Source organism: Lolium rigidum, chromosome 1, assembly GCF_022539505.1.
Source record: "Lolium rigidum isolate FL_2022 chromosome 1, APGP_CSIRO_Lrig_0.1, whole genome shotgun sequence".
Lineage (NCBI taxonomy): Eukaryota > Viridiplantae > Streptophyta > Magnoliopsida > Poales > Poaceae > Lolium > Lolium rigidum.
Window position 1 is genome coordinate 6,959,825 of NC_061508.1, and position 14,786 is coordinate 6,974,610.

At 46.8% G+C, this 14,786-nt stretch overlaps 1 protein-coding gene across 1 annotated transcript; it reads right to left on the reverse strand.

Moving 5' to 3' along the window:
* Positions 1-3,885: 3,885 nt before the first annotated feature.
* LOC124684860 (palmitoyl-acyl carrier protein thioesterase, chloroplastic-like) lies at positions 3,886-7,665 on the reverse strand. The gene is made up of 6 exons (XM_047219112.1): positions 7,088-7,665; positions 6,848-6,981; positions 5,383-5,496; positions 5,088-5,277; positions 4,932-5,000; positions 3,886-4,740 (listed from the first exon to the last, which is right to left on the reverse strand). The coding sequence occupies exons 1-6, from the start codon at positions 7,595-7,597 to the stop codon at positions 4,474-4,476; spliced, it is 1,284 nt and encodes a 427-aa protein (XP_047075068.1). The 5' UTR covers positions 7,598-7,665; the 3' UTR covers positions 3,886-4,473.
* Between the last annotated feature and the right edge of the window lie 7,121 nt (positions 7,666-14,786).

A 14,786-nucleotide genomic window follows, 5' to 3' on the forward strand; every position in this document is an offset into this window, starting at 1 on the left:
CAATCGGCCAAAATTGTCCTCACCATCCATTCTGCCTGGGTTCAACATGTAATCCAACAGAGCCGATACCATCAATTCTCTTGACAGAATCGGCTCGGGGGGGGGGGGCACCCAGGTGGATAAAACATGAGGATATGCAGTAGAAGTGTCTCATCCTTTGGTGATGAGTATTAAAGTATGGGGGGCCGATACATAAATCGGCCGTAAAAATCCAAAAAATTCGAAATTTTTTGAGCGCAGCCGATGCAGCAGACATCGACTTAAGGATATAAAAGCCGATGCATGGCCATCGACTCAAGAGGTATAACTGTCAGAGGGTCAATGGAGCACGAAGAGAGACTATGATGGGAGAACTCCTCAATGGAGTGGTTCAATGGTTCAATGGCTCGGATCCTCTCTTCAAGAAACAATGCCAAGAGCAGCCTGGACGTGCGGATCAGGTCAAGGATGGATTGCAGTAGATCCGCCAAAGGAAAGGAACCGATCTGACCGGCAAGGTGCAGGAAGGACTGAAGAAGCTCGGGGGGCAGCTCACCCTGAAGGTTCTCTGCTCTGGAGAGCCGATTTTGCTGGGAATCGGCTGGCTCTGCATGATAGTTCTCTCAGACATGGTCTAGCCCAAGTCCATCTCGTCCGAATGGCATGCCCTCGTCTCTCGTTCGCCTTGACCGGGACTCGGGGGCAGCTGGCCTGATGGATGCTCCGTTTTTGAAAGCCGATTGGGTGGCCATCGGCTAGTCCTGCGCCGCGATTTTCGTCAAGGGTGGTGATCTGGCGGAACTCAAGTTCATTATTCGAAGGGATGAAGGATAATTCATGAAGACTTGATGTGTTGACATCGGCTTATTGAGTTTTGACCAAGATTCCAGTCACCCTGTGGTCGAAGAGATAAAGGGCGGATTACGAGAGACCGATGCGTTGCCATCGGCTCATTGAGAATCAGTTCAAAAGAAATCGGCAATGCCAAATTGGGAAAATTTCTTCATTAATAAACAGGATTTCTTACAAAGGAAGAACCGATTACTCAAAGAAGGAAGAACAAAAGAAGGGTCTATTGACCAATCTACTACTGCTAGGCCTATACTAGTAGATCCTAATCTACGGGCCATCACCGCCCTCGTCGTCATCCTCGGAACTCTCATCGGCACCGCCGCCGATGGGCTCCTCGTCGCTACTCCCGTAGCCCTCTACGGGAGCTTCATCCCCGTCTTCATCATCGCTGCTGTCATCGTCCCACCACATGCGGAGGCGTTTCGCCGGCGGGTAGCCCTCGAGGGAGGAGTCGTCGTCGTCGTCTTCCTCTTCCTCTTCTTCAGAGGTGGGGCAGCCGTCCCAGGGGAACCGGTCGTCCTCGCTTTCTGACTCCAGTTCCCCGTCGGCGAGGAACTGAAGATCTTCATCCCCGCTGGTCAAGGACTTGTCGTCCTCGGACCAAATGGAGGAGGCGTGGCTCTCCTCGTCCCATTCTTCTGGGGCACGGATTTCCGGCGGCGTCTCGCGGGAGGAGGAGGACCCGTAGGAAAGCTCGGAGGAGGAGGAAGAAGACATGGTGGCACAGAGGGTTTTTTGGTGCTAAGGTGAGGAGGACGAAGGAGGCGCAAGCTGTTGAGAACGGTTAAATAAAAGGGATATGAGGGAGATTCAATGCCACAGCAGTTTCCGAGGAGGTGTTGCCCAACAGGAAAGTTTTGCGGCCACGTGGAGAAGTGGAGGGGGCAAAGCATCATGATGAGGATTCTGCGGCGGTTTTTTGCTCTGCCACGACATGACCCGACGAAAGAAGAGCATAATGATTTTGGAAATGTCATTTCCAAAACCAGGGGGCATGTGTTATCACCAGAATTTGACCGAGTCAGAGGTGGGCCGCGATCAAGATGGACTTGAAGAATATATATGGAAGAAATACGTGAATCGGCCTTACATGCAAAGTTTGGGCTAGTTTGCCCTTGTATCTGTAACATATTAGATTGCGTGTCGGTTAGGAGTTAGAGTTTTACCCGTGCACGGTTAGGTGCACGCCTGAATTAGAAAGTCCCTTGGACTATAAATATGTATCTAGGGTTTATGGAATAAACAACAACCAACGTTCAACACAAACAAATCTCGGCGCATCGCCAACTCCTTCGTCTCGAGGGTTTCTCCGGTAAGCACCATGCTGCCTAGATCGCATCTTGCGATCTAGGCAGCACAAGCCTGCCCACGTTGTTCATGCGTTGCTCGTGTCGAAGCCTTTTTGATGGCGAGCAACGTAGTTATCTTAGATGTGTTAGGGTTAGCATTGTTCTTCGTATCATATGCTTTCGTTATGCAACCCTTGCACATCTAGCCGCCCTTACACCTATCTCAGGTGTAGGGGCGGCACCCCGCTTGATCATAGTTTAGTAGATCTGATCCGTTACGGTTGCTCCTTGTTCTGCAAGGATTAGTTTAATATCCGCACTAGTTAGGCCCTACAAAGGGTTGGAGGATCCAGCGGCGTGTAGGGTGGAGTTGCTAGCCCTAGAAAGGATGTTCCGGGGATCAACCTCGTGTTGGTTTTTAGGCCCTGTCTAGGATCGGCTTACGGTCACCGTGCGCGAGCGCGAGGCCCAATCGTGAGTAGGATGATCCGATTATGCGGTGAAAACCCTAAATCGTCGTAGATCTCATTAGCTTTATCTTGATCAAGCAGGACCACCATATATTCGGACACCTCGTTCGAATCATGGGTGGATCGGCTCTTTGAGCCGATTCACAGGATAACCTCGAGAGCCGATCGAGGCTCGTATTTAATGTTTACGTGTATGCCATGCAGGAAACTAAGCGAGGCATCATCCACACCTTCCCGACCAGGTATAGGTCAGGTGGCACGCCCTTGCGATAGCATCGGACGTGTGACCAGGAGGCTTTGCGGGCCGTCGCTCTGAGGGACTGGGGCCAGCCGCAGCCCTAGTTGTTCCCGGCTCTACTGTGTTGCCCGTCTCTGCCCGCCAGGGGGTTTCTGACGTCAACAGAAGGTGATTTTTGTTGTAATTCTATATGTAGCAAAATTAAATGTCGCTTGACCACTTTGCATCATTTTTCAAACATATTGATTTTTTATTGTAATCGTTTGTGACTTTTTGTAAAAAAAGTTGGTGACTTTTGTTGTAATTCAATATGTAACAAATTAATGTTTTCTTCTATTCTTTTTGCAAACATATGGATTTTTGTTGTATTAGTATCCGGTTTTTGTTAATAATAATAGCTATTTTTGTTGTAAATTTATCTCCAACAAAACAATTTATTGGTTTAACCACTTTATTGTGACATTATTTTTAAAAAATGTTGCAACTTTTTGTTGTAATAGTATATATTTTTTGTACGCGGAGAGAGGATTTTTGTTGTAATACTCTTCACATTAGGTGTGCTTTGTCGTTTTAAAGTGAAATATCTAGACTGCGGGTTGATTTCCAGAAAAGGGAGGGTGACAAATGTAAAACTACATTTAAACTAATTCTGGACATCGGATCCCGATAGGACGGCGCGGAAACGACCGATTTTGGGGCCTCTGATCGGCTGACCGACGCAGAGCGTTACCCTATATTAAACTGGCACAAAACCAGCGATAGCAAATCACTGAAATACCGGAGAAGTGCTCAAAACACCAATCTCACGTCGAATCAGCATGTTGTAAAGTATAATCACACATACTACACAGCATCTCAAAATCTGGAACAAATCAACATCGCTACCTAACGCCAGGTCAGCCACATTCTTCCAATAACTTCGCCATAAGAGAATAGATTCTTCCAATAAAGGCTGCAACCGCAAAGCAGACAAACCCGGACCAGTTTTTCTACACAGTGAAAGGAACTGTCTACAGATCTACCAAGAAGATAAAAGCGACAAATTTTGTCAAAACAGGAAAAACTGAGTTGAATCATTTGACACAATAGTTCATTTGACAGAGAGAATTCTGAAGCATGGGGGTTAGCTCAGCAGTAACACACATGTTTTCAGGGAAACGCAGGAGAGCTGCGATTCAACAAACAAGAGATAGGGATGTACAAATCAGGCTGTTACAAGGGATCGCCTCCACACACACGTCCAGGTCCAGCTGGGTTAAATTAGTACAAATTATTTATCATTGCAAATCATTGACTCCGGCCACACACAGGTCAAAAAAGACATCCAGCTTCCCCATTCTTCTTTCACCGATCAAAGCAGCATCACAACACACAACACCTGCCGCCCACTTGTCACATATAACCGCAACTTCGCCACTTTTCAATGCCTGCAGTTCCTCATCCTCCCAAGGTTTCCAAATCAGACCATTCTCCTCCCAAACCCGCCACCATGTGTGATGTGGCATGTGTGTAGCACAAGATGCAGGTGGGCCTATCCCCGGCACAGAAAAAATCCTTCATCAAAGCATTTGTACTGTGTTACTGGGCAAGATTGTAATTTATACTCCATAACCATCCATTCTTGCCGTACTGACATCCCAAGTAATTATGCGCTCTCAGCTGGGAACAGCCCCATGTTTCCTTCGCCATGTGCTCGCTTTGGTCGCCACTTTGTATGTGCCTTCACGACATCAGCTCCAGACTCCAGCTGAAGCAGATGGTCGCACTGGATGGCAGAGCCTGAGCTACTATCCACACATTCACCTGAAACATTGGTAAGTGACTGCAGCACACTATCACGGTCACACTCCTTCCTGTATTCGAGTGTCATGCTTGCAAGCTCATGCTTTTCCAGTATTGAAATTGGAGCACTCTGAAAAAAGAAGAAATAAAGATCAAGAATCTAAAGTGGCTCCTTGTAGAATATTAGAATGAGAATAACAAAGTAGAATTCAATATATTGGGCAGGAAAGTATACTTTGCAGAACACCAGACCTGATGCTCCAGAACAATATGTACCATAACTTTTCAAAAAAACACTACAAGATGTGGAAAAGAAATTACCTCAAGGATCCACCCAATATACTTCACATTGTTCACATGCTGGTTCACGTCCAGGTCACCCCACTTAGGCTGTTGAGAATGAAGGAGTTCCCATCAAAAATATTGTGGATGGATCAGTAAAATGAGCAAGAGTAAATAAATATCTAACCGACTTACAGTAAGTCCCTTCCTTATGAACTGTTTGGTAGAAGGGTCATTAACTTTGTCCCCTGGTTTAGCCAACTTTTCACCCTGCTTCTCTGTTATAGCGGAACGGTCATTGTTGAAGTGTGGGCCTATTTCACCTCTAACTTCATCTGGCATTTTTGAAAGTCTTCTAGTGTTCTTATTCAGCATAACCCAAACACTGCAAACAAGGGTCAAGGGAAAGCACAATTAATGGATGAAAAAGATGTTACACACAGCATGAAGGGAAAAGGAGAAATGCATTGCAAACACATGGAAACCAAACCTTGTAGCTCTCAAGATTGTTTGGCCTGAATTGTAGTCTCGGACATGCCAATCTCGCCGCATGCCATTTTTTCCGGCAGAAGCTACCCATGTGTCGACTTGAACCATATCTTCCCTAGAATTATAGCAGGTGAAACATTACTAATTTTCCAGCCTATAAAGAAATCTACTACAACATAACAAAGAAAGCTGCACACTAAATTGCTTCTTTTTTCTCAACGAGAGCCAATCTAAAATTGGACCTGATCAGTTGAACAAACAATAGTTGCTGGTATCAAAGAACACTGTTGCGTCAGATCAATGAAGGTCTCATTTACAAACAGTTCCACGGATCTAGATCAGGAGCTTCTACATTGGAGCCAACAGCATTTGTTGCATACAAACAAATCATTTAATCCAGCAATAGAGGCAACTTTCAGATCTCCCAGGGTGTATGACCTCTTTTAATTCGATAAAAGAGGACACATGGGCCAGACAGCTCTTAATTTAGTAGCTTTGAGCCATTAATACATGGTCTTATAGAACAAAGTAGATTCCTGTACCTCACACACTGTAGACAGAAACATGGAAAAAATGCTACAACTATTCCTCAAAAAATAAAATCTATGGTGTAGAGCGCAGCGACTGATTTTAAGGTGTTCCAAACATGAAAGCTTATTCTGTGAGCAGGATTGCTGATGATAGTGCATGTGATTCTGATAGGTAAACAATAACTATAAATTCTAGTAGAACCAAGCATGCACAGCTGACAGTTTTTCATGCTCTTCCTAAAGCATAAATAAATAACAATTTCTTAACCTGTAGAATCAATCCATGAATCATCGTTCTTTTAGCCACCAAAGTTATAAAGACCAAGTTTGGCAAAACTAGGGCCTATTGTGTCAACGTTTTGTGTTGCTCGTACTAGGCAGAGAGCGCCATTTGAGTGGTTGGATTATCTCTCTAAATTCATAGATCTTCTACTCAACTTTGGTACACGTTTTGTGTTACTTCTCATGTAATAGAATGAGTTCTTAAATTGTTATTACATGATTGAGCTGACAGACACCAATTCTTCAGGTAAACAAGCTCAAAGGTTTACACAACCCACAGAACGTTATTACATGCTAAGTTCTTAAATAGGAAAAGAAATAGCATTGACAACAGTTCAGTAAAAAAGTACCCAAGGTCATAGAATGAAGTAAGGCCAAATTAGTTGTTAACTCTTGATGATTGAGCTGACAGACACCAATTCTTCATGTAAACAAGCTCATTACTGATAGATTAAGCGCTTAAACAAGACACAATATCAAGTGTGGCTTCTAAGTGGACAAAAATGTGACAAAAAGCACCTTCCGTCTGGTAAAAAAACGACCACCATAAAGAATACACAAGAATTGCTAGAGTTATGAATTGGATTGGAAGTGGAGAAAGAGGGTATTTGCCAGAAAAACGACATAAAAAAATTATGACTTGCAGAAAAGTACCATGAGGGATATCGCTCTACAAGGAGTTGAATTTTGCTGACGACCCAAATCAAGTTCCGTTTACTCATTTCCGGAGTAGCGCCGAAACCATCTCCAAGAAGACCAGCAGTCTTCACATGATTAAGAGCTGTTTCCTGCAAAATTTCAGATATTGTAAGCCTGATTTAAACTAACCACATTAATGATGAAACCAGACATGCAAGGAACAGAAATTAGAACTGCATTCTACCATTGTCTCACCTGCATATGATTCATTAATGTCTCTATAGAAGCTGTACGATCAGCGCCAATCTCGTAGGATCTAATCAAGAAGTTCTGCCTAAACACCAGCCCATCCTGGATGATTCTACCAAAGCCAAACGTGTCGACAAGCATATCAGGTCTCTTTGGCTTCCAATCAAGCATCGTCCACTGCTTCTCGGCAGCCAGGAAGATGGTCGTGACAGCTGCAAGGAGCATGCTCCAATCCGGCAGCTGGTTATAGAACGTCTTGGGATTGGTGTAAGGCACCGTCTCGTCCTTGTCAGCCGTCCTGTGGTTAACCTTGCTGCTGCCGTTAACCTTGGGAAGCGCTTGGGCCCGAGCTTTCACTTGCATGGCCGCGGGAGGCGTGTTAGGCTTCGCGACAATCCCACGAACGCTCAAAGTCTCCGGTGATTCGCCGGTCGCGCTCTTGGAACCTCTAGCCAGTGAAGCCGGGGACGAGCCTGGGTTGGGGAAGAACCCCGAGGCGGCCACAGAGCCCGCCATGACGCAGCTGTGGTTCCGGTTCAGGATCCAAGATTAAACTCCGAAACCTGAAGGGGGAACCAACAAAATGATGAGCAACATGCATGATATATATATGCATATTCACAATAGCTACTACATGTGCTGTATATTTTCCATCCATAGGCTCTCTCTTGGCGCAGAATGCAATAAATGAAAATAAAAATCCTTGAGGTCAAACGGTGAAACAAAACGTGTAACTGAAGTTGAGGTTTCAGTTGCAGATCCACGGTAGGTGCAGAGCATTCAACGATTCGAGTTAAGAAACATAAATTCGAAGCATGAACCACCACCAGATCCGAAATTTGCCCTATATGAATGGATTTCCAAACCTCTCCAATTGACAATATTCGAGGTCGGGGTAAGCCCCCAGATTGTGGAGATGATCAAACACACACCCCCGTGCCAATTATTTGTGGTCAGAAGAATCCCATAATGCATCGAAAAAATCTCGCTATTCGGGGTCACCATAATTTCGAGAAGAAGATGAGCACATTGCAGCCCACCGGCGGAGCCTTATTCATGCATATTCTCTACACATGAAAACAAAATCCACAAACCTAGGAAAAAACTACATTACCCAGGGAGGGAAGGAAGACATTTGTGCCCCGAATCCAACGTCGCCCGCACGAACCCTATCGCAGAAACAGGGGCAAGCGCCAAAACCGCGTTGTCGCATCGAAAGGCGAAAAAAAAATTCCCCACCACCATGGGGGCAAAACAGCGACGCGCTTCGCCAGATCTGCCCAGGGAACCCCGACGAGACCGCGCGGAACCGGAATGCGGAGCCCCGGAAACCCCGTGCCGGAATCCCCGAATGAATCGAGCCGCCGCCAGATCGCCCTAGGTAGGGAGGAGGACTCACCGCGTGCGTGCGTGCTCCACGGGGGCCGGAACCACGGACCGGCCGGCGGCGCCGGGGCGGCGCTCCGCTCGTCTCCTGTGGGGGCGCGCTCGGGGAGAGGGGTATCGCGCGCGCGGTCGGTGGGGGAGTGGAGACGGATTCGTGTGGTGTCCCGCTGCGCCACCTCACACCACGAGCCGGAGAGAGAGACGGATAGAGGAGGAAGGGGGAGAGAGATTGAGTTTTTTTTTCTCTTCTCTTCTCTCCGCGGCGGCCACGACGAAGGAAGCAGAGCCGTTAGACTCGGAAACCGGCTTATATATACGCGCAGCGTATGATGAGCCGTATGTTTATACGGTGGGGGGCGAAAAGACGGACGTGCCCCTGGGTGCCCCCAGCCCTGGGGGACGTGGGCCCGGGTCGTGACCTTTTTCCTTCTCGCAGCTGTCCGATGGTTCCTGCGCGCGCCGCGAAGTGTCCAATCGGTTTTCCGCCAGCCAGCTCGGAATGGTGGGTTGAGAAAGCGAGGCCCGCTTCTTCCAGGGCCGCATCGACAGCTCACGCTTCCAGGAGGAGCGACGCGAGGCGAGGCGATGCTAGGCTGCAAAATGTAGTAGTAATTGATTAATTGAAAAGTCTCTCCATGAAACAAAGTCATATATCGATGTTGATGTATTGTTTTGAATAATGGCAAATGCTTACATGGGAATATTTCTTTTCAAAGAATTTTTATATGATTTTTTCCAAGGATTTGGATACTTGGAATCTTGTGATTGATGTGGAAGCGGTCCGCGTTAAGAGGACTGGAATCTAGTAAAGTTATTATTACTACCAAGTTTACTTTAAGCAAAAATTTCCGATGCTCAATACTAATCATCATTTTTCAAGGTGTCAAACACTGTTTCCAGGCCCTTTAATTGAGTTTTCTAATCCCACATGATTGGCGAGAACCTTGTCTCTCTACTCATGGGGTTCGGAGAATCTTGCTAATCAAGGAGGACACATGGATTTAACCAATCTTGCTTTATGGATGGACCTACGATGGTTAAATAGTTTCTTATGGTCTTACCTCTAAACGGCCCTCGCATATTAAAAATACTAATTTGTTATGCACGAATCGGGCTAAAGTCATAGTGTCAATGTTGAATGGAATCCATGTATTCACTAGATCTAGGCCGCAATTTGCATGGACTAATTAAAGAAATAGCAGGAAGTTCCATTCTTGACTTTTCCTTAACAAGCTACTCTTCTACTATTCCTCTGTTTTACCACAATTTTAGGGGTGAGCATGTATATTACTCGTTACATTTCCAATACATTAGACCTGAATTCTAGATTATTTTCCTCCTCGTTGCTACTTCACCACGACGGCTAGAAAAGTTGACACCTTTAATGTAGGATCGCCTCCCGAGATTTATGTCTTGGTTTTTTTTATGCTCGTTCTTTCTTTCTATCTTTCTAGAGGGTTTGCCCATGTTGCACGACGTGGACGAGTGGGAAGTAGGACTTGGGATGGAGCCTATACCAGCTTGTAACTTCTGAAAGGATACGGATGTCGCCTAGAGGGGGGTGAATAGGCGGTTTAAAACTTTTACGAGATAGGCTTAACAAATGCGGAATAAAACTAGTGTTTACTTTGTCAAGCCCAAAGCCTATATACTATGGTTCACCTATGTGCACCAACAATTTATTCTAAGCAAGAGTTCACCTATGTGCACCAACAACTTATGGTAAGCAATACAAGCAAGTATGTGATAGCAAGATAACTATAACTTCAAGCACGATGGCTATCACAAGGTAAAGTGCATAAGTAAAGAGCTCGGGTATAGAGATAACCGAGGCACGCGGGAGACGAAGATTTATCCCGAAGTTCACACTCTTGCAAGTGCTAATCTCCGTTGGAGAGGTGCGGTGGCTTAGTGCTCCCGAACGCCACAAGAGGCTCACCTTGAGGTGTGGTTGCTCGATGCACACCAACGCCACAAAGGCCTCACCCCAAGATGCGGTACTCACACCACACACCGAACGCCACGAAGGCGCCTCACCTAAATCTCCGGTGACCCTCGCCACAAAGGCCTAGGTCACGGTTCCATTAAGGGATTTCCTTCGAGGCGGAAACCGGGCCTTACACAAAGATTGGGGCACGCATCCACAACTTAATTGGAGGCTCCCAACAAACCGCCACAAAGGCCTAGAATCCGTCTAGGGTTCCAAGAACCCAAGAGTAACAACCTTCTTGCTTTCACCACCACGAATCACCGTGGAGAACTCAAACCGATGCACCAAATGCAATGGCAAGAACACCACAAAGATGCTCAAGTCCTTCTCTCTCAAATTCCAACAAAGCTACAAAAGCTATTGGGGGAATAAGAGAGGAAGAACAAATAAGAGGAGGAACACCAAATTTCTCCAAGATCTAGATCTAGTGGATTCTCCTCACAAAGAGAGGGATTTGATTGGTAGGAATGTAGATCTAGATCTCCTCTTCCTTTTCCCTCAAAAAGATTCAAGAAGCATAGGAGGAGTATAGGGAAAGGGAAGCTCTCAAGGTCAACAATGGTGGAGAGCACAAATGGGAAGAGGTAGCTGCCCAAGGAGGAAGAAGGGGGGCTTAAATACCCCCTCCCATCGAAATATGACCGTTTGGGTGTGCTCAGGCCGGATTTTCCGGGCCGGATATTTACAAAATATCCGGGCCCCAAAAAACGGTTAAGGACATGAGAAAACTGCTCTCAGCAAGGGGCCCGGACATTTGGCCGGATATTTGGCCGGATTTTCCCAAAAACCGGATATTTCGGGGGGGGCGGATTATCCGCCCCAAACTTGGGCCGGAATATCCGCCCCCCTGAAAACTGGCAGAAACATCAAATTGAAACGAGCATAACTTTAGCATCCGGACTCCGATTTTGATGATCTTGGGCTTGTTTTAAAGCTAGGAACAAGCTCTACAAGATCATGCAGAGAACCATCATAATCCAACAATGTAGGATAGAAATAAATGATGAAAGGTTTGACCTATCTAAAAAGTACATACCGGTAAAACCTCCAACCTTGAAAATGCAACAAGTTGCCCGTGCAAAAACCATTCTTGATGAATTAGAGCTTGTCATGAGAATAAGCACAAGCTCTAAATCATCACATGGATAAGATCCAAATAACAACCAAGAAAGATGATGAACCAAACTCGAAAACGCAACAAGTGATCTATGCGAAATCCGTTTTCGATGAACTAGAGCTTGTCATGAGAATAAGCACAAGCTCTAAAACATCACATGGATAAGGTCCAAATAACAACCAAGAAAGATGATGCAAGGATGCAAAGGTTTGAGCTCTCTCCGAATGATACGATCGAGTTAGTCACTCGAGAGCCCTCTTGATAGTACGACAACTAAACTATAAACCGGTCTCCAACTACACTATAAGACCGGTGGGAAAGAAACCCTATCAAGAGCAAACCTTATACTTGCGCATTCCACTTGAGCTCGATGACGACGATCTTGACCTCAACAAGATGGAACGCATTTCTTGCTTGTGCTTGCTTGACGAAGTCTTGTGGATTGCTCCCCCATAATCCACCATGGGAGAGCTTCTTCTTCGGCGCATCTTCACATAACCATGACCACCATGTGGATTGCTCCCCCATAATCCACCATGGGAGAGCTTCTTCTTCGGCACATCTTCACATATCCATGATCACCATATGGATGGCAAGACTCAAGCAAAGGATCTCTTCGAGATGGCTCATATTGAACTTGCACTTCATTCTTAATAATGTTGATGTCTTGAAGTAACTTGAGGGCTCACTTCATCTTCATCTTCAAGACATACTTGACACTTGATATCCTTCATCAAATTCTTCTTCTTGCAACCTTGAAGCCAACATATGGTTCAAGAATTGCCTATGGACAACTCCTACAAATATAACTCAATGCAAACATTAGTCCATAGGGATTGTCATTAATTACCAAAACCACACATGGGGGCTCCATGCACTTTCAACTTCTTTGTGACTTTCTTCCTTTTTAGTTATATATTGTAGTGCAGTCTTGTAGCTCCTTGAAGATTTAATCGAAACCAAGGTACTTAATAAAAATGGAAACGTAATCTATTGATTTGTACAGATGTTGACTGCCAAAACCCACCGGCGGGCAGCGGCCTTGTCAACACTGTAGAGCCGGGGGGAGCCTAGAGCTGCGGCTGGCTGAGACCCCTCCGAGCGACGGCCCGCAATGCTCTTCTGGTCACACGCGGCGTTGCGAAGTGCAAGGGCGTGCCACCCGACCTATACCGGTCGGAAGGTGATGATGTTCCCTCGCTTAGTTTCCCGCAGGGCATACATGTAAACGTTAAATACGAGCCTCGATCGGCTCTCGGGTTATCTCGTGAATCGGCTCAAAGAGCCGATCCACCCATGATCCGTACGGGGTGCACGAATACTTGGTGGTCCTCGCTTGATCAAGATGAAGCTAATGAGATCTACGACGATTTAGGGTTTTCACCACATAACCGGATCATCCTACTCCGAGTTGGGCCTTGCGGCCACGCACGGTGCTCGTAAGCCGATCCTAAACAAGGCCGTAAAACCAACATGAAGTTGATCCTAGGAACATCCCGTTTAGGACTTGCGAACGCCACCCTACGTGCCACTCGGATCCTCCCCCCATTGTAAGGCCAAACTATTGCAGATATTAAACTAATCCTTGTAGAACAAGGAGCAATCGTAACGGATCAGATCTACTAAATAATGATCAAGCGGGGTGCCGCCCCACACCCGAGATAGGCGTGAGGACGGCTAGATATGCAAGGGTTGCACTACGTAAGCATGCTTAAACGAAGAACAATGCTAACCCTAACACATCTAATGATAACTACGTTGCTCGCCATCAAAAGCGCTTCGAGACGAGCAACGCATGAACAACGTGGGCTTGTGCTGCCTAGATCGCAAGATGCGATCTAGGCAGCATGTCGCTTACCTGATAGAAACCCTCGAGGTGAAGGGGTTGGCGATGCGCCGAGATTGGTTTGTTTTTGGGGTTGAACGTGAGTTGTTGTTTATTCCATAAACCCTAGGTACATATTTATAGTCCAGACGGACTTTCTAATGTGGGCGTGCACTAAACCGTGCACGAGATAAAATCTAACTTCTAAACCGATATACAATCTATTATATTAAGATACACGGGCTAACTAGCCCAAATTCTCCGTGCGAGGCCGCTTCATAGTTCTTCCATATGTAATCTCCCAAGCCCATCTTTGATCGCGGCCCACCTCCTGATTTAGCCAAAATCTGGTGATAACACATGCCCCCCGGTTTTGGTAATGATAATTTCAAAACCACTCTGTTTTTTTCCTCAGAGGGGTCGCGTCACGGCAGAGCGGAACTGTCGCAGCGACGCCTCATCATGACGACTTGCCTTCCCAACTTCTCTCGCACGATTTGACGGCTTTTGGCACCATGTCCTCGAGAACTGCTCGGAAATTAAAAACCCCCACCTCCTTTTACTTAGCCGCAACGAACAGTTCTCTTCTTTACCCCTTCCGCGGTAGCGCTCCAAAAACCCTCCCTCGCAACCATGTCCTCTTCCTCTTCCTCTTCTTCTTCGTCGGATCCTTCCCACGTGTCTTCTCCCATCCGAGAGTCGACGCCCTCGTGGGGTACACAAGCGGCGTACGACATCCTTGCCCCGACAAAGTGGGACAAAGAGGACCATGACTCCTCTGTCTGGTCCGAGGATGACAAATCCCAAACCGACGGGGAGAGCGACCTCCGCTTCCTTGCTGACGAAGAAGTAGTGGAGGAGAGCGAAGACGACCGCCTCTCCTGGGCGGACTTCACCACCTCCGAGGAGGTGAAGGAGGAGGTAGAGGAGGAGGAGGATGAAGACAGCTCCTCCGACGAGCCGCCGGCCAAACGCCGCTACCTCTGGCCCGGGAATTTCAGCGACGTCGACAGTGACGACGCCGACGAAGAGGACGAAGACGACGAGGGTCTTATCGGCGGCCGCTGGAGCAGCGACGACGAGCCGGCGGGGAGCAGCACCGGCGGTGGCGACGACGACGAGGGCAGCAGCGGCCCCTAGATAGGGTCTTAGCATAGGGCTAGCAGTAGCAGACGGGGCAATGTATCCCCCTGGTCTTCCCTTTTGAGAGCAATCAGCTCTTCTATGTAAGAAATCTGGCTTATTAATGAAGAAATTCCCCAACTCGATTTTGCCGATTCTCTTTATGATAATTTAGCCGATTGTCTTTCCTTCTGATTCTGCCGATTGCCAAACTGGACAATGCCCAACAAGCCGATGGCATCGCACCGGTCTCCCACACTAAATT

Coding starts and splice junctions, on each gene's coding strand:
- LOC124684860 (XM_047219112.1), bottom strand. CDS start 7,597: ATGGCGGGCTCTGTGGCCGCCTCGGGGTTCTTCCCCAACCCAGGCTCG. Junction 6,982..7,087: donor CATTAATGAATCATATGCAG/GTGAGACAATGG, acceptor GAAATTTTGCAG/GAAACAGCTCTTAATCATGT. Junction 5,278..5,382: donor ACAATCTTGAGAGCTACAAG/GTTTGGTTTCCA, acceptor CCTTGTTTGCAG/TGTTTGGGTTATGCTGAATA.